Genomic DNA, 19,036 nt, shown 5'->3' on the forward strand with positions numbered 1-19,036 from the left:
CACTGCTAATCCGATATTGATGACCAATATTGATTTCTTGAGAATAGGTCATCAATATAAAAAAGTGGACAACCCCTTTAACATTATCAACTATAAGAACCTTGAGAAGAGCAGTTAAAACATGAAGGTCTTTGAAGGCCCTATTTCATGATACTAAAAATGTGATCCACAGTCGCACCACGCCAAATCGAAGCTGACAAATACACTGCCTATCCCCAAAAAAAAAGTGGCCACCCAAAAAAAAAGCTCACACACTCTAATATTTCGTTGGACCGCCTTTAGCTTTGATTACAGCACGCATTCGCTGTGGCATTGTTTCGATAAGCTTCTGCAATGTCACAAGATTTATTTCCATCCAGTGTTGCATTAATTTTTCACCAAGATCTTGCATTGATGATGGTAGAGTCTGACTGCTGCGCAAAGCCTTCTCCAGCACATCCCAAAGATTCTCATTGGGGTTAAGGTCTGGACTCTGTGGTGGCCAATCCATGTGTGAAAATGATGTCTCATGCTCCCTGAACCACTCTTTCACAATTTGGGCCCGATGCATCCTGGCATTGTCATCTTAGAATATGTCCGTGCCATTAGGGAAGAAAATATCCATTGATGGAATAACCTGGTCATTCAGTATGTTCAGGTAGTCAGCTGACCTCATTCTTGGAGCACATACTGTTGTGAACCTAGACCTGACCAACTGCAGCAATCCCAGATCATAGTACTGCCCCCACAGGCTTGTACAGTAGGCACTAGGCATGATGGCTGCATCACTTCATCTGCCTCTCTTTCTACCCTGATGCGCCCATCACTCTGGTACAGGGTAAATCTGGACTCATCAGACCACATGACCTTCTTCCATTGCTCCAGAGTCCATTCTTTTTGCTCCCTAGCAAATCAAAGCCTTTTTTTCTGGTTTGCCTCACTAATTTGTGGTTTTCTTACGGCTACACAGCTGTTCAGTCCCAATCCCTTGAGTTCCCTTTGCATTGTGCGTGTGGAAATGCTCTTACTTTCACTATTAAACATAGCCCTGAGTTCTACTGTTGTTTTGCTTCGATTTGATTTCACCAAACGTTTAAGTGATCGCCGATTACGATCATTCAGGATTTTTTTCCCGCCACATTTCTTCCTCGAATACGATGGGTCCCCACTATCCTTCCAGTTTTTAATAATGTGTTGGACAGTTCTTAACCCAATTTAAGTAGTTTCTGCAATCTCCTTAGATGTTTTCTCTGCTTGATGCATGCCAATGATTTGACCCTTCTCAAACAGACTGACATCTTTTCCACGACCACGAGATGTGTCTTTCAACATGGTTGTTTAAGAAATGAGAAGCAACTCATTGCACCAGTTGGGGTTAAATTACTTGTTGCCAGCTGAAAGATAATCGCCCATGCAGTAATTATCCAATAGGAGGCTCATAACTATTTGCTTAGTTAAATCCAGGTGGCGACTTTTCTTTTTAGACAGGCAGTGTATGTCAGGATACCACAATCATTAGTTCTGAAGAACCTGTTTCCAATAACCACTTCCCAGCAGAATCACCAGCAAAATCTTCTTCCATGCCAGCGGTCCTAGACCTGATGGGCCCCAAGCCCTTCAGCAAGTGACATTCACAACCTCCTCATTGCCGGCTGCTGTGACAGTAAGTGAAATTGCATAACCTTTGCACCACACACCATTAAATCGGACTTAAACGAAACCTGTCATCAGATTTGCAATATGCAACTACTGATATGGTGCTGTAGGTCACACCACAGCAAAACAATTGTTGTATCTCAGCCTAACTCTTAGCCTGGGCATTTTTATGTAAATGCACTTTGAAAATGTACCTTTCCATATGTAGATTTGGGTCATGGAGTCATTGGGGTGTCTTCTTACACTGCCCGAGTCAAGGAGTCATTGCTGCAAGCCTGGCCATCTCACTGTGATTGACAGCGATCCAGGAAGGCATCATACTCCTTGCATTATACAGATTTAGGGCACGAAAATGTATTTTTAGTCTGCATCTATCTATTTCTCCACACGTCCATCCTGTGCAGTCCACCAAATTATAGAGCATGTTCTATTCTTGTCCATATTACGGATAATGATAGGACTGTTCTACTCGGGGCAGGCTGTTCCATTCCGCGAAATGCGGAATGCACATGCCCGGTATCCATGTTTTGACAATCTGCAATACAGCCAGCAGTCGTGTGCATGAGCCCTTACTGTTAATAAAGGACCAGAATGTCCAGTTATTTTGTGCGATTATTGTTACCTCATATACGCCAGCCATTTTGACCTGGATCTGCTTTGGGAATTATTTGCTTTGGTAATAAAATAATAAAAATTGTTTCTTTAAGAGCATACTAGCGTGAATCACAGTGAGATGGGCAGGCTTGGAGCGGTGACTCTTTGACTCTGGCTGTGTAAGAAGACACCCTAATGACTCCATTTCACAAATTGACATATCGAAAGCTACATTTTTAAAGTCCAATGGTTTTGCTATGATGTGACCTAAAGCACCACATTATTACTTGCATATCACAAATCTGATGACAGGTTCCCTTTAAGGGGCAAGTGGACGGGCAGTTGTTCAGGTCTGGATTCTCATGGACCCTTTAATAAAGGTACCTACACTCCCCCTCCTCTTCTGTCTCCACTTATTGCTTCTTTTGTCCCTCTCCACTAACTCCCGCCTTACCGCCCAATTAACCCTTTCCTGTCCTATCCTACCTACAAACCCAGTCATGTCTGGGCCTCCACTAAGGCTTCGTCCCGCTCCATCCCTCTCTGTTGCATTGGCGATCTGCACCTGCCACCATCTTGTCCTTGGACAAAGCTCTTGGAGTGCTCACCTGGTTGCCTGCTCTTCTTCCCCAGCTCACTGGCATTCCTCTGCTCCCCTGCCCACCAGGGTAGAGCTTCTACATCCTGTCCATGCAGGCTGAGGCCTGATTCGTATGAGCTCTGCTTCTCCCTGCCCGGAAAGCACTCGTGGGGTGCTTGAGCAATTGTACTCTAGTTTCCTGCAAAGGTGTGCTGTTGCCTTGTTTATTTGCCTGTGTACCAATCACTCCCTGACCTGACCTTTGCCTGATCTCTGTACTGACCCTGCGATTCCTGGCCTGACCTTAGACTTTTTATTGGATTGCATAAAGTTTGCTTACCATGACTCCAGCCTGTTCCTGACTATGGTTTGGCTTGATCCCTCAGTGTTTTGTATTGGGGCCTCTTGACCTCTGTGGGTCAGCAGTCTACTGAACAAAGACTACTCAAAAAGGCAGAGGCCTGGTGGTTGTCATGCAGTGGAGTCCAGATCCCTGCAGAGAGGTTAAAGATAATAGGATAAAGGATAAAGACCAGGGGGGCACTTAGATAATGCCATTAGGAGTAGCTCCAAGCCAAATCTATTCAGTATACACAGCAGATCCATATCTGCTTCATAGCAGCTTTTTAAATCTTCTTTTCTTTTATTTCCTTCTCTTCTTATCTGGTCTCATCTATTCTTTCTTCTCTCCTCTTGCCTTACCTTTTTTTTCTCCTCTGCCTTTTTTCCTAGATTCTTTCTCCCATCTTTTCTACTTGCGGCTTCCTTCTTCTCTCCACTTGTTTCTTCTCCTCTCTCTTACACTTCTGTCCTCTTTGTCCCTCTTCTCTCTTCTTCTCATCCTCTCGCTTTTCCTGCCTCTTCTCCTCTTTTCTTGCACAGTATACCACCCTTCTTCTCTTGTCATCTTTATCTCTCCTCTAGTCTTCTCTCTTATTTTGTCTCCTCTCATATCTTCCCTTCTCCTCTACTCTCTTCTTTTTTCTTTGTTTTCATCTTTTTTTTCCTTTTAAGCATGCTAGTGACATCCAATGGCTTAAAATACTTGTAGATGCATTGAGAAAGCAGAACGTGTTAATCAACTTTTCTTTCTTTCTAGAGAGACCAACAGAAAGTTATCACCCAGTCACCCTGAGTACCAGACCACATGGGCCTGGTCCTGATATAAAAAGATATGGCTCTGAAAATGCAACCATGTTGCCTAAGATTTCCTCCAAAATGGAAAGAGATGTTTCTGCTACATCTGGTACCCAGCAAAGAGGTGATAAAGTCATCCTATGGCTGACAGTCAACCAAAGTTCATTATCTCTTCCTGAATGAATTGTTCTTGTCTCTCTCTTCAGGATCAATGCACCACTGTGACACTGCACTTGAGTGGGACATCATTTTACTGGTTGATAGTTCATGGAGTGTAGGACGCACTAACTTCAGGCTTGTGAAAAACTTTCTCTGGGGAATACTTAGCCCCCTCCACATTTCCCGTGACAAGATTCGCATTGGTACTGTGACTTTTATATGGTCATAGGGGATAAATAGTATAAATTATAAATTAAAATAGCTTATGGTAATGTGAAGATGTTAGCCACGTACTTATGTATATTGGTTAGTGCTAGTACACTGTGGGGACATAACATAAAGGAAAGAAAGCTCTTGTCTACAATAGGAGATAAGAATAAAACTGGGAAATGTCATGATGGTGGGATTTGACAATGTTCGAATATAGGAAGTGCATGAAGAATGAAAGAGAGCAATATATAGACATAATATGTTATATAGTATATGGCCATTGATTTGCTACTGTAGGTCCTTCCCAATGTGTACTTCAATGTTTTTACATATATTATTGATTCTCATCTTTAGGGCTTTCTCAGTACAGCAGAGAGCCACAAACAGAGTGGGACTTGAATACATATTCTTCCAAATCTGAAGTCTTAGATGCCATTAAAAGAGTGAAATACAAAGGAGGCAACACATTTACTGGTATGTAATGTACTTCTCGTGATTCTGCCATAATCCAGTACCCTTATAACATATATGTTTGGTGAATGACTAGGTATGGCACTTATCCATGTCTTGGAGGAAAATCTCAGAGCAGCTTCGGGGGCCCGGTCCTTGGCAGGGAAGGTATTAATCCTACTGACAGATGGGAAGTCACAGGATGATGCAATTACAGTTTCAAAAAGTCTCAAACAATCGGGAATTTATATATTTGCCATTGGTAAGGAATGGAGGCCACCTGATCCTCAGTCTGTCTTTTCACCACCATAGATATTCCTTTCTTATTTTTCTGGGCATTTTGGATTTGTAGGTGTTAAGAATGCTGATGAATCTGAGTTGAGACAAATAGCATCAGAGCCAACAGAGCTGACTCTACATATGGTACCTGACTTCCCAATGCTAAGCTCCTTGGTGGGAGATGTGTCTCGAGCTCTCTGCATGAGACTGAAGGAGAGGAGGAGGGAAGCAGATCTTGGTATGACATGTGGAATCTGGACTAGACCTTATATTTGACTGTTTCTTGGCTGCTTAGGGATACTTGTGCTTCTTATACAGGGTCTTGGAATGTTGCTGGAACAGGGTTGCTTGACCCTCATCCCAGCCCTACACAGCTTGTGGTCTCAGATGTAACAGCTAAGAGCATGCGTGTCTCCTGGACTCCTCCTCAACAGCCTGTCAAGAAGTATCGTATAGTTTACTATCCATCACGAGGAGGAACTCCTCAAGAGGTATAACCCCATATTACTCTTTTGCATGACTCAGCTCCATTAATTACAATTAATTTCCTATGAACTGCTCCATGTCTTCTCTTTACTAAATTCTGTCCTATACTGGTCTAATGTTACTATTCCACCCCTCCACCTTTACTTGATGACCTAATCCATATTTTTAGCCTTTACTCTATCAGAGAATTGACCCCTTCATTCTACTATTTATTTGCAGGTAGTACTAGATGGAGACTCTTCTTCTGCTGTTCTGGTGAACTTAACGTCTCGTACAGACTACCTGGTGTCTGTGTTCCCCATCTATATCAGTGGTGTGGGTGCAGGGCTTCGTGGAATCACCTCAACCTGTAAGTTCCCACCAAACAAAATAGCTACAGTAGTCTTATGCCACTGTTTTCCTTGTATATTCTGAAGATGAACTATTTCATTCTTTCCGTGCTTCCAGTTCTCTGAGTAAGACAGACACAGTATAATGTATAGCAGCCAGAACTTCCTGTGGCCACTACCTGCAAGATCATATACTCAAATAGTCACTCAGACAAGATACTGAGTGTTTGAGTGACAGCCCAAGGGGGGCAAAGGACTGGAAGAAGTGCAATATAAATATATATATATATATATATATATATATATATATATATATATACAAAGAAGAATCCAAGGCAGCACACAGATATCCGTGAAAAAAGGGTATTTTATTCACCCATGTGTAGACATATATATATATATATATATATATATATATATATATGACAAAGGCAGCACAGCAGACCAAATATAATTATGCAGGCCAATGGATCTGGCAACAAATCCAGGACAATATAAGAAGAAAAATTGCAGCCCTCTCACAAAAAATGAGTGGAAAGAAAAATACTTTATCCCCCCATGTGGTCTTGAGAAAGGGTCTATGGATGAGCTGAAATGTTGCGACCACATGGGGGGGATAAAGTATTTTTTTTCCTACTAATTTTTTGTGAGAGTGCTGCCATTTTTATATATATATTAAAACTGCTTGACTAGAATCTAGTACATATCCTCTGCTGTCTCTTTCAGTGCCACTGACAGCTCCCCGTGCTCTCTCTGCGGATCAAGTGACAGACTCATCCATGCAGTTACACTGGCAGCCATCGGAGGGAGCCACACACTACCTGGTGACCTACTCTGCAGAGACTGATCAGGGTTTGGAGGTGACAGAGGTAATGCTGTTTCCACATTGGCCCCTTAGAGTTTGACTGAACTTCTTTAAAACAAACATTTTCTTTGCAGAATAAGGTGGAAGACACAAAGTTCTCTCTGTCTGGGTTATGGCCTAGGACCCTGTATAGTGTAACTGCGGTGGCGGTGTCTGGGCAGGAGTCCAGTGACCCTGTCACAATTCAGCAGAGGACAGGTAGGTTCTAGTAGTCAGTCTGATGACATTGATGATGATAACATTGGTGGCTAGATGTAGGGCTGGTGCTGTCTCCTGCAGAGCATTTTTTAAAAAAAAGATATATATAATTTATTTATAGCCTTTTACATATATAAAACCATTACATGTGGCGAAGACATTATAAGAAAAAAAGATGAAAAGATATTACTTCTAATCCTTATCTAATCCTCCTACCCATTCCCTGGGCACGCAGCTAAAGCTTGATTAAATTATCCATTTCTTGCTTCTTGAATAAGCAGCTCGTACATTTAACCCATCTTTTCCTTTGTTGATATTTTGCATGGGTATGTTCAGCCATTTCACTGTAGAAAATCATTTTTATTATATTTATAAGCTGGGAATACATTGGTGGATTTTTGGATATCCACTATGTTTTTTTAGCTGCCAACAACTCTGCATGAATTAAACTGTAATTCTATCAGTGGCACTTAAAGAACATCTGTCAGCATGATCAACCCTATTAAATCAGGCATACTACCTATTAAAGGGGCTCTCTCACTTCAGTAAGTGGCATTGATCATGTAGAGAAAGTTAATACAAGCCACTTACTAATGTATTGCGATTGTCCATATTGCTTCCTTTGCTGGCTGGATTCATTTTTCCATCACATTATACACTGCTCGTTTTAATGGTTATGACGACCCTGCAATTAATCTGTGGTGGTCGTGTTTGCACAATATAGGAAAAAGCACTAGCCTATGTACACTCCCATAGTCCAGGCCACCAGAGAGGCTGATGCTTTTGCCTATAGTGTGCAAGCACGACCACCACTGATGGATTGCAGGGTGGTCATAACCATGGAAACGAGCAGAGTATAATGAGATGGAAAAATGAATCCAGCCAGCAAAGGAAGCAATATGGATAATCACAATATATTAGTAAGTGGCTTGTATTAACTTTCTCTACATGATAAATGCAACTTACTGAAGTGAGACAACCCCTTTAAGGTTGAACATGCTAAGTGCAACAAGCTCTATCTTGCTGCAATCAGATGTTCCATTGTAAAGAAGTTCCTACTACTGTTATGCAAATTAGGTGCTCGGAGCACCGAAGAGCTGGCCTAACCCCTTGGAGCCCTGCTTATCCTTCTCCTCTGCCCCATTGCCACTGCCTCTTCTCCACTGATTGACAGGAATAACCATCCTCACTGCCTTGATGCCTGGCCCATCATCTGTAGAAGCATTGATATCAATATTAGCTTTAAGAGCAGTTTTGAATTTAATATCACAACCTCTGTAGACTCTTAATGTATTTTCCAGAACATCTCTTAATAATTCTGATTTAATTAAAAAGTATTACCCATCTTTTTAGTATTCTATTTCCTACCATATAAATCTAGGGAATACATTAATTCTAAATCTCTTGTCCATTTGAGAAAGCGAGAAGTATTCAATGATGTTGAATTTATTTCCTGATAATGGATTATGCTGTAAATCTGAGAAGTTGTTAATTTATTTCTCTCCTGAGACAACACTTTTGTCCACAGATGTCCATAAATTGCCAAATCCTTCATATGTAGTAGACATCAAATGTCTCCATTGAGAGTAATAAAGAAATCATTTACAGATGTACCATTTTTTTTTACAAGCTTGATTGAAATTTTATATAGCATATAGTGCATTGTAAGTGTCGGGTCACAAATATTTAGCGCAGAGTGTCTGCAACAGCAGATGAAGGGGTTTTCCGGAAGTAGAATATTGATGGTCTAACTCCTGGCACTGCCTCCAATCAGCTGTTTGAAGAAGCCGTGGTGCTCTGGTGAATGCTGTGGTCTCCTCAAAGCATACCAACACAGCGCCTCACATTGTATAGTGGCTGTGATTGGTACTGCAGCCCTGGCCTATTCACTTGAATGGGACTGAACTGCAGATAGGTCATGTGACCAAGAAAGTGACGTCACTGGCCTAGGAAGAGGCTAGGAGCGCTGCAGCCTCTTCAAATAGCCCGGACCCCCAATGATCAAATGCTGATGACATCAATATTCTACTCCCAAATAAATCTTTTAAATTTACTGTAGAATGGCAGGTTAACAAGGAGGCCTTCACAGGAGAGGTGGTCTGGCCACTTACTGTACAGTTAGTCTCAGAAGACAGGTACAGTTCTTAGATGTTACAACAGTCCAACTCATAATTGTGGTAGTGGTGGTTCCCACATGATGCAACTCTTCCATGATTCAGGGGTGGGTGGCTCTATGGTGGCTTTACATTGCAGAGTCTCCGTAAGACCTGCTAGTAGTTATGACAGTATTGTGCAAAGTCCCCCTAAGACCTGCAAGTCTCCCAAAGACCTGCTTGTAGGCCGGTGCCTCCTTCTCCATTAATTGCTGTATAGCTGGTACTGCCACATGGGCCACTGTGGTACCCAGCCAGAAACACTGCACACCCGTAGCACCAGCTGTGAGAAGATGTGAGAACATTTTGATGGACGTGTCTTTTTAACTAATACTTGACTCATCACAAAGGGGGTGTAGTAATTACAACAGGAGCACTTGCCCAAGCTCCTTTCAAGTTTAAGAAGGACATCCCCTTTTATATGTTGCTACAGGTCCACGTGATGAGAGTGGCACAGGTACACCTAAGCTCTTTCATAGTAAAGCGGGCCACTGTTGTGTTATTTACCACCAGTCATGGAGTGTGGGGTTGTATCGTACCCCAGTGCCTTACTGGAAAGGGCACAGACAATATTAAGAGTATGGTATACCAAGAACTACCAGTGTGCCCACATAGTGGTGTTGACTAGTGCATTATCAACAGTGCCAAACAGTGCCCAAATAACTGATTAAAGGGGTTTTCCACGATTGCTATGGTTTTCAACACATAGGCTTATATAGTTGCTTACCTCTTGTACAGTACATCTTCCCCGTGTTTTTTTTTTATTTGAACTCTTTTGACCCGTTTTCACCATGTAAACAGATCACTCTGGTTTCTATACATCCTGTAGGTAGCACTTCCTGTTACTGTATCAAACCAAACCCATGATGCACTTCTCCTTCCTCTGTCACAGCTCCAGCACCGCCCCTAACAGCACTCAGCTGGTTTACTGGCTCCTCCCACCCAGTTACATAGTCACTGCCCCGCCCATGGACATAGCATCACAGAAAATAATAAATATCTGTATGGACATGGTCATGTGACCACCACCCAGAACGGGAGATAGGAGCAATAAAGGCAAAAGAAGTATATTACACAATTACAGCTACCTTCATAAATGATTATTTTAAAGGGAACCTGTCACCAGTGACCTCCCTATCAAAATATTTTTCTTGTGTTGATCGGAAGATCCATTCCTGAGTTATGATACTTTTTCTTAATAAGCAAATTTGGCCTTTGGTCCAATGAGGGTGTCATTATTGTTCTTGTTGCACCCAAGCTCCACTCATCTCTGTGGCAGCACCTCCCTCGCAGCTTTGATTGACAGGGCCAGGCCATAGCAAATGAGCAAGAGAAGGGCTGGCCACAGAATGGAGCAGAGCTTGGGTGCAAGAGCAATGGTGACACCCTCGTTGCACCAGATACCTAATTTGCATATTAAGAAAAAGTATCATAACTTGGGAACGGAGCTTCAGATCAAAAAAAAGTAATATGAAAATCAGCATTTTAATCAGGTGAATCACAGCTATGTGTCTAGGCTAATGGTTGCATAGAGAGGTCACGGGTCACAGATCCCCTTTAAGAGACGTTGATGCAAACCAGAAAACCCCTTTAAAACTACACTCTGTGGTGGAGACCCAGGTCAAAAGCTGATATCGGATGCACTATGTATAAGTGCCTTTAATGAATAATATAGGAGTTATACAGGGTTAGAAAGGCATGGCTGCTTTCTTCTAGAAACACTGCCACACATGCCCATGAATTGTGTCTGATATTACAGCTCAGCTCAATGGATGTAAGTTGCAATACCGCCCACAACCTATGGACAGGTGTTTTTGGACACATTTTTCTAACCTTGACCAACCCCTTTAAACATCTTAGGGTGGGTTCACACTAGTGTTATGGAGTCCGTTATGGCTTTCCGTTATAACAGGGTTATAACGGAACATAACGGAATCCATAAGACGGAAGGGCGGAACGGCTCCGTCCTTCCGTCTTATGGATTCCGTTATGTTTTCCCATAGAATTCTATTAGGACGGAGCAAAACGGAATGCCTCTTAAAGGCTTCCGTTTTGCATTCCATCCTATGGATTCTGTTATGTTCCGTTATAACCCTGTTATAACGGAAAGCCATAACAAACTCATCAACGCTAGTGTGAACCCACCCTTACAGAACCAGTACCCTGAAACCTAGACTTCCCAAATGTCACACACAGCTCCTGTATCCTTTCTGCTGCAGCTCACTTCCTGCAACTGTCACAGATTCTAACATAAGATAAGGCTGGTGGCAGTTGAAGGATGGAACTGAGCATGTGCGTCCACTTCAACAAGGTGGACAGAGATATACAGTACAGACCAAAAGTTTGGACACACCTTCTCATTCAAAGAGTTTTCTTTATTTTCATGACTATGAAAATTGTAGATTCACACTGAAGGCATCAAAACTGTGAATTAACACATGTGGAATTATATACATAACAAACAAGTGTGAAACAACTGAAAATATGTCATATTCTAGGTTCTTCAAAGTAGCCACCTTTTGCTTTGATTACTGCTTTGCACACTCTTGGCATTCTCTTGATGAGCTTCAAGAGGTAGTCCCCTGAAATGGTTTTCACTTCACAGGTGTGCCCTGTCAGGTTTAATAAGTGGGATTTCTTGCCTTATAAATGGGGTTAGGACCATCAGTTGCGTTGAGGAGAAGTCAGGTGGATACACAGCTGATAGTCCTACTGAATAGACTGTTAGAATTTGTATTATGGCAAGAAAAAAGCAGCTAAGTAAAGAAAAACGAGTGGCCATCATTACTTTAAGAAATGAAGGTCAGTCAGTCAGCCAAAAAATTGGAAAAACTTTGAAAGTAAGGGCTATTTGACTATCAAGGAGAGTGATGGGGTGCTGCACCAGATGACCTGGCCTCCACAGTCACCAGACCTGAACCCAATCGAGATGGTTTGGGGTGAGCTGGACCGCAGGGTGAAGGCAAAAGGGCCAACAAGTGCTAAGCATCTCTGGGAACTCCTTCAAGACTATTGGAAGACCATTTCAGGGGACGACCTCTTGAAGCTCATCAAGAGAATGCCAAGAGTGTGCAAAGCAGTAATCAAAGCAATAGGTGGCTACTTTGAAGAACCTAGAATATGACATATTTTCAGTTGTTTCACACTTGTTTGTTATGTATATAATTCCACATGTGTTAATTCATAGTTTTGATGCCTTCATAGTCATGGAAATAAAGAAAACTCTTTGAATGAGAAAGTGTGTCCAAACTTTTGGTCTGTACTGTATACAGATACACTTTATTGTTTTGGAAGAAAACAGACACATTTTTCTAATCTAGACCAACCCCTTTAAACATCTTACAGAACCAGTACCCCGAAACCTAGACTTCACAAATGTCACACACAGCTCTGTCACTGTCAAATGGGAAAAGATGCCCGACGATGGACCGATCCAGCATGTGTCATATACCCCTCACACAGATGGTGCTCAGCATGGAGAGGTGAGTGTGAAGTGTCCGCCTTGTGGTCCTTATCACTGTTTATGAGCATCTCATATATCCCACTGTTCTGTGGAGATGATGAGTGACATGCAGCCCCTCTGAGCAGAGATGATGATATCACGAGGCCCCGGGATCTAGTCACAGCTAATCCTTTGCATGACAGGCTTGATGCTTCTAAATTATCCATCCCCAAAGGTGACACTGTTCATATTGTGATTCATCCTCCTCTGACTTGACGGCTCTTTCCAAGATCTCTGCTTCTAAATCCACTACGGAGTGTAACCCTTAGCTTTCAGAGTTCTCATCATGTATCTTTATGCCGCACTGAAGAAACCATTATACCAATGACTGCACCCTATTAAAGGGATTATCCCATGAATTATATACAAAATGAAAATCATACATAATCTAGTACATCACAATCTCTTTCTAACAAAGCTAGAACCAGCCCTGTTCCTCACATGGATCCAGAGATCTCCCCATTCATTGCTCCAATTGCTCTGCTAGATTTATTCCTCAGGGGGTGTATCCTTTCTGCTGCAACTCACTTCCTGCAACTGTCACAGATTCTAACATAAGATATGACTGGTGGCAGTTGAAGGATGGAACTGAGCATGTGCGTCCGCTTTAAGGAGGTGGACAGAGATAAATACAGATACACTTTATTGAATAGCTCACTGACTATACTAAATTACTCATTACATGCAATTACAAAACTATTCAGATCCAGATGCTGGTTTGAAAAATGTAGAATATTTTTTGTCGGACAACCCCTTTAATTGTGGACGATCTCTTTGTAAGGGGTCTAGGTAAAGGGGTTTCAGACATAGAATTCACACTTAGGTCTTTGTGCCCACAGAGCCCAAAGGTTTCTCAGCCTAAGGCCTCATGCACACGACCGTTGTTTGGGTCCGCATCCGAGCCACCGTTTTGGCGGCTCAGATGTGGACCCATTCACTTCAATGGTTCCGTTCCGCGGCCCCGTTAAAAAAATATAACATGTCCTATTCTTGTCCGCGCTTTTCATTTATATTGCCCGCGCCCGTTCCGCAAATTGCGGAAGGCAACACAGACGGCTTCCGTTTTTTGCGGATCTGCGGTTTGCGGACCGCAAAAAACAGCATGGCCATGTGCATGAGGCCTAATAGAAGACACTAATCTTCTAAATGGCCCATGATAGGTGGTGGACCCTGTTACACATTTTTCATTTGAGCCCAGGAGCTTCAAGCTATGCCTCTGTTACCCTGATGACAAGCTGATTATAGAGGGTCCCTGTCTGATCAGATTTGTTCCCCTCTGTTTGTGTGCAAGGTGTTCAATTTCACTGCAGTGCCCACATAGGAGAAATGAGGCATTACCGTAATTGTCATAGAAATCGATGCTCCTCCAGAGTAAGAGCGGCTTTTTGTACCTTCTTTCTAGTCTGGCTAATTAATGTAGTTCCTGAATGGGGCTCCCCCTCTATTAGCTACCTAAAGGGGAATTTGCAAATTGTAACAGCTACCTATGTGCGGCGCTGTTCCCCCACTCATCACTGTGGTCCTGGGCGCCAAGCTCATCTGTTATCTCTACTTCCAGCCTCTGTTGCAGCTCTGGACCCTGCCTGTGCGGTTGGTATTACCTATGTGGGCAGGGCTGTCATGTCATGTGATCTCGTTAACCTACCCTGGCTCTCCTGTAGGTATTTAAGTGGCTCAGCCCTTTACCCAGATGCCTCAGAGTCAAGGTCCTAATCTTGTGCTGAAGAGCTTGCTTACCACTCGTGTTCCTGACTTCATACTTCGTTCCTAGACTTTGTTTATCGTCTGATCCCTGCCTGCTTGCATCGCCTCTCCCATTGCCGACCTAGATTGTCTGACCTTGTTCCTGTGCCTCCTGCCCTGACCTGTTGCTTGTTCTGACTACGTCTCTGCCTCTTCCTCTGGTTCCTGTCTTGTTTCTCCTGGTAACGACCCTGCCTGTCTGACCACGTCTGTACTGTTGGTACCTTTGCAAGAACCTCCGGGACCAGCTGCCACTTACTGGTTTATGCTCTGGAGTAGCCCCTGGCAATTACCGATGGTCAAGCCTTTCCTCACCATCTGAGGCTCTAGTGAAATCTGTCTAGTTGCTTAGTTACTCCCCTCCAGAGTATTGCTAGTCAGCGGCACAGTGGGTTCACATTCGCTGATCCGTGACACAAATGCGTTTTAAAAATCAGAAATCCCTTTTCATTTTGAACTTTCATGTAAATTGAATGGAGATTAGTAACTGCTAAACTATGGTGGAACTTTCCTTTAGGGAAACCAACCTTTTTTTAACTAAAAAATGTGGGAGGAGGCTCCACCAACCCCCATAGAAGTTCACTTGTTAGTGGATTCTGTTGCAAACCAATGTGGTGGCCCAGGGATGTGCATAGTTTCATAGCTATAAGGTCTGTCATGGTAGCAATTGAACAAGGCCCCAGCAGATTGGAGGCCCATAGTCCACCCAGCCACATAGGAAAATGGGAATAGAAGGTGAGGCAATAACTGTAAGATGCTAAATACCTATCCAAGTTTAATGCTTCTCACAGCTGAGGATTTTACACAATTTCATCTAGTCTAGACAAGACCATTGATCTCTTTCATCATCTCTTTGCAGATTGAAGTATCTGATGGAAGCTCCTCTGTGACCTTGAAGTCGTTGACCTCGCAGACTCTCTACACTGTCACGGTCACTTTCCAACACAGAGGTTCAAAGACCTTGACTATACTGACTGGAAACATCACAACGTGTAAGTGACAGGCGATTACCCTCATGCCCATTCTGTTCTTGGCACTGCCAGGGTCCCAGGGGAGTAGTGCCCTTGTCTGTCCTGAATTTGAAGGAGGTTGTTTCCCTTTTCACAGTCTTTGCTGCCACATGCTCTTGTGTGGGGAATTAGTTTTAATTACAGATCTCTGGAATGTCACATTTAATGGCAGATCCATCGAGAGCAGAGCGAGCTGACCAACAAGGACAGACATATGGCCGAATGTGTCTCTGTCAGCAGCTTTGCTGCAGTTTGAGCATTATGTTTCAATACAGATATGATTATAATAATGATCAACCCACTTCAGGCTTAAGCGGCTGATAACAGGGAACAGCAGAGCGCAACGCTCGGGTGTTTCTTTATGGAGCTGCAGCAACACACAACTACTACTCCATGCAAACTCTTTCTCACTGTGATGACACGTGGCTCCTGTTAATAAGTGCAACCCTATGCTTAAACATTTCAAACCTACATTGATGACATATCATTCTTGCAAAAATTTGAATCTAGGGATGGGGGAAGATGGTGGGTGCAGCAGGCCATGCCTCCGAAATCACGCCCCATTTCACACCCCATCCTCTCCCTATATGACAGTCTGCCTTCTCTCTGCCCCCTCACTGCACTTTGGGCGCTGGGACCACATTTGATGATGCAGTATCTAAGTGTCACATATGGTCAAAGTGCGTAGACGACTTTCCATGACAAAGTAGTCCTCCCTACTGTGCCTGGGAGACTTGCCAACTGTTCTGTGAGTCTTGAAGGTGTTTCCTTTTTCCAGGAGCCTCCCGGATGTTCCAGAAACATCCAGCGAATAAAATCTAAAAATTATTTATTTCTTCCATTAAAAGTATATACAAAGGTCCCTCCTGTACATAAGTACTGACGCGTTTCGACCTATCAACTCCTGGAGAGTGGTCACGTATGCAATATATATTTATGATGATAAAACATCCTTAATAATAGAGTTGAGCGAACACCTGGATGTTCGGGTTCGAGAAGTTCGGCCGAACTTCCCAGAAATGTTCTGGTTCGGGATCCGAACCCAACCCGACCCGAACTTCGTCCCGAACCCGAACCCCATTGAAGTCAATGGGGACCCGAACTTTTGGGCACTAAACAGCCCAGGAAAGAGCTAGAGGGCTGCAAAAGGCAGCAACATGTAGGTAAATCCCCTGCAAAGAAATGTGGATAGGGAAATGAATTAAAATAAAAATTTAAAAAATAAAAATTAACCAATATCAATTGGACAGAGGTCCCATAGCAGAGAATCTGGCTTCACGTCAGCAGAGAATCAGTCTCTTCATGCCATAGCAAAGAATCTGGCTTCATGTCAGCAGAGAATCAGTCTCTTCATGCCATAGCAGAGAATCTGGCTTCATGTCAGCACAGAATCAGTCTTCATGTCATAGCAGAGAATCAGGCTTCACGTCACCCACCACTGGAACAGGCCACTGTCACACATTTAGGCCCCGGCACCCAGACAGAGGAGAGAGGTCCCGTAACAGAGAATCTGGCCTTATGTCAGCACAGAATCAGTCTTCATGTCATAGCAGAGAATCAGGCTTCACGTCACCCACCACTGGAACAGGCCACTGTCACATATTTAGGCCCCGGCACCCAGACAGAGGAGAGAGGTCCCGTAACAGAGAATCTGGCCTTATGTCAGCACAGAATCAGTCTTCATGTCATAGCAGAGAATCAGGCTTCACGTCACCCACCACTGGAACAGGCCACTGTCACACATTTAGGCCCCGGCACCCAGACAGAGGAGAGAGGTCCCGTAACAGAGAATCTGGCCTTATGTCAGCACAGAATCAGTCTTCATGTCATAGCAGAGAATCAGGCTTCACGTCACCCACCACTGGAACAGGCCACTGTCACACATTTAGGCCCCGGCACCCAGACAGAGGAGAGAGGTCCCGTAACAGAGAATCTGGCCTTATGTCAGCACAGAATCAGTCTTCATGTCATAGCAGAGAATCAGGCTTCACGTCACCCACCACTGGAACAGGCCACTGTCACATATTTAGGCCCCGGCACCCAGACAGAGGAGAGAGGTCCCGTAACAGAGAATCTGGCCTTATGTCAGCACAGAATCAGTCTTCATGTCATAGCAGAGAATCAGGCTTCACGTCACCCACCACTGGAACAGGCCACTGTCACACATTTAGGCCCCGGCACCCAGACAGAGGAGAGAGGTCCCGTAACAGAGAATCTGGCCTTATGTCAGCACAGAATCAGTCTTCATGTCATAGCAAAGAATCAGGCTTCACGTCACCCACCACTGGAACAGGCCACTGTCACACATTTAGGCCCCGGCACCCAGACAGAGGAGAGAGGTCCCGTAACAGAGAATCTGGCCTTATGTCAGCACAGAATCAGTCTTCATGTCATAGCAGAGAATCAGGCTTCACGTCACCCACCACTGGAACAGGCCACTGTCACACATTTAGGCCCCGGCACCCAGACAGAGGAGAGAGGTCCCGTAACAGAGAATCTGGCCTTATGTCAGCACAGAATCAGTCTTCATGTCATAGCAGAGAATCAGGCTTCACGTCACCCACCACTGGAACAGGCCACTGTCACACATTGAGGCCCCGGCACCCAGACAGAGGAGAGAGGTCCCGTAACAGAGAATCTGGCCTTATGTCAGCACAGAATCAGTCTTCATGTCATAGCAGAGAATCAGGCTTCACGTCACCCACCACTGGAACAGGCCACTGTCACACATTTAGGCCCCGGCACCCAGACAGAGGAGAGAGGTCCCGTAACAGAGAATCTGGCCTTATGTCAGCACAGAATCAGTCTTCATGTCATAGCAGAGAATCAGGCTTCACGTCACCCACCACTGGAACAGGCCACTGTCACACATTTAGGCCCCGGCACCCAGACAGAGGAGAGAGGTCCCGTAACAGAGAATCTGGCCTTATGTCAGCACAGAATCAGTCTTCATGTCATAGCAGAGAATCAGGCTTCACGTCACCCACCACTGGAACAGGCCACTGTCACACATTTAGGCCCCGACACCCAGACAGAGGAGAGAGGTCCCGTAACAGAGAATCTGGCCTTATGTCAGCACAGAATCAGTCTTCATGTCCTGGGCCACCTCCTCTTCCTTCATCGCCCTAAGTGTTTTCTCAAGGAGACATAGAAGTGGTATTGTAACGCTGATAACGGCGTCATCGCCACTGGCCATGTTGGTGGAGTACTCGAAACAGCGCAACAGGGCACACATGTCTCGCATGGAGGCCCAGTCATTGGTGGTGAAGTGGGGCTGATCCGCAGTGCGACTGACACGTGCGTGCTGCAGCTGAAACTCCACTATGGCCTGCTGCTGCTCGCACAGTCTGTCCAGCATGTGCAAGGTGGAGTTCCACCTGGTGGGCACGTCGCATATGAGGCGGTGAGCGGGAAGGCCGAAGTTACGCTGTAGCGCAGACAGGCGAGCAGCGGCAGGGTGTGAACGCCGGAAGCGCGAACAGACGGCCCGCACTTTATGCAGCAGCTCTGACATGTCGGGGTAGTTGCGAATGAACTTCTGCACCACAAAATTCAGCACATGCACCAGGCAAGGGATGTGCGTCAAACCGGCTAGTCCCAGAGCTGCAACGAGATTTCGCCCATTATCGCACACCACCAGGCCGGGCTTGAGGCTCACCGGCAGCAACCACTCGTCGGTCTGTTGTTCTATACCCCGCCACAACTC

At 44.4% G+C, this 19,036-nt stretch overlaps 1 protein-coding gene across 2 annotated transcripts in view; it reads left to right on the forward strand.

Annotated features, from left to right (window-relative positions):
• The window catches only part of COL20A1 (collagen type XX alpha 1 chain), a 141,539-nt gene that overhangs the window by 48,470 nt on the left and 74,033 nt on the right, over positions 1–19,036 (forward strand). For both annotated transcript variants that reach the window (XM_040437853.1, XM_040437854.1), the window contains 11 exons: positions 3,909–4,070; positions 4,153–4,308; positions 4,670–4,789; positions 4,863–5,027; positions 5,118–5,282; positions 5,363–5,535; positions 5,750–5,879; positions 6,586–6,728; positions 6,799–6,922; positions 12,421–12,557; positions 15,180–15,312. In XM_040437853.1, the coding sequence (XP_040293787.1) occupies positions 3,909–4,070; positions 4,153–4,308; positions 4,670–4,789; positions 4,863–5,027; positions 5,118–5,282; positions 5,363–5,535; positions 5,750–5,879; positions 6,586–6,728; positions 6,799–6,922; positions 12,421–12,557; positions 15,180–15,312 (1,608 nt within the window). The remainder of the gene's footprint in view (positions 1–3,908; positions 4,071–4,152; positions 4,309–4,669; positions 4,790–4,862; positions 5,028–5,117; positions 5,283–5,362; positions 5,536–5,749; positions 5,880–6,585; positions 6,729–6,798; positions 6,923–12,420; positions 12,558–15,179; positions 15,313–19,036) is intronic.

The sequence above is a fragment of the Bufo bufo genome, chromosome 6 (genome assembly GCF_905171765.1).
Source record: "Bufo bufo chromosome 6, aBufBuf1.1, whole genome shotgun sequence".
Taxonomy (NCBI): Eukaryota; Metazoa; Chordata; class Amphibia; order Anura; family Bufonidae; genus Bufo; species Bufo bufo.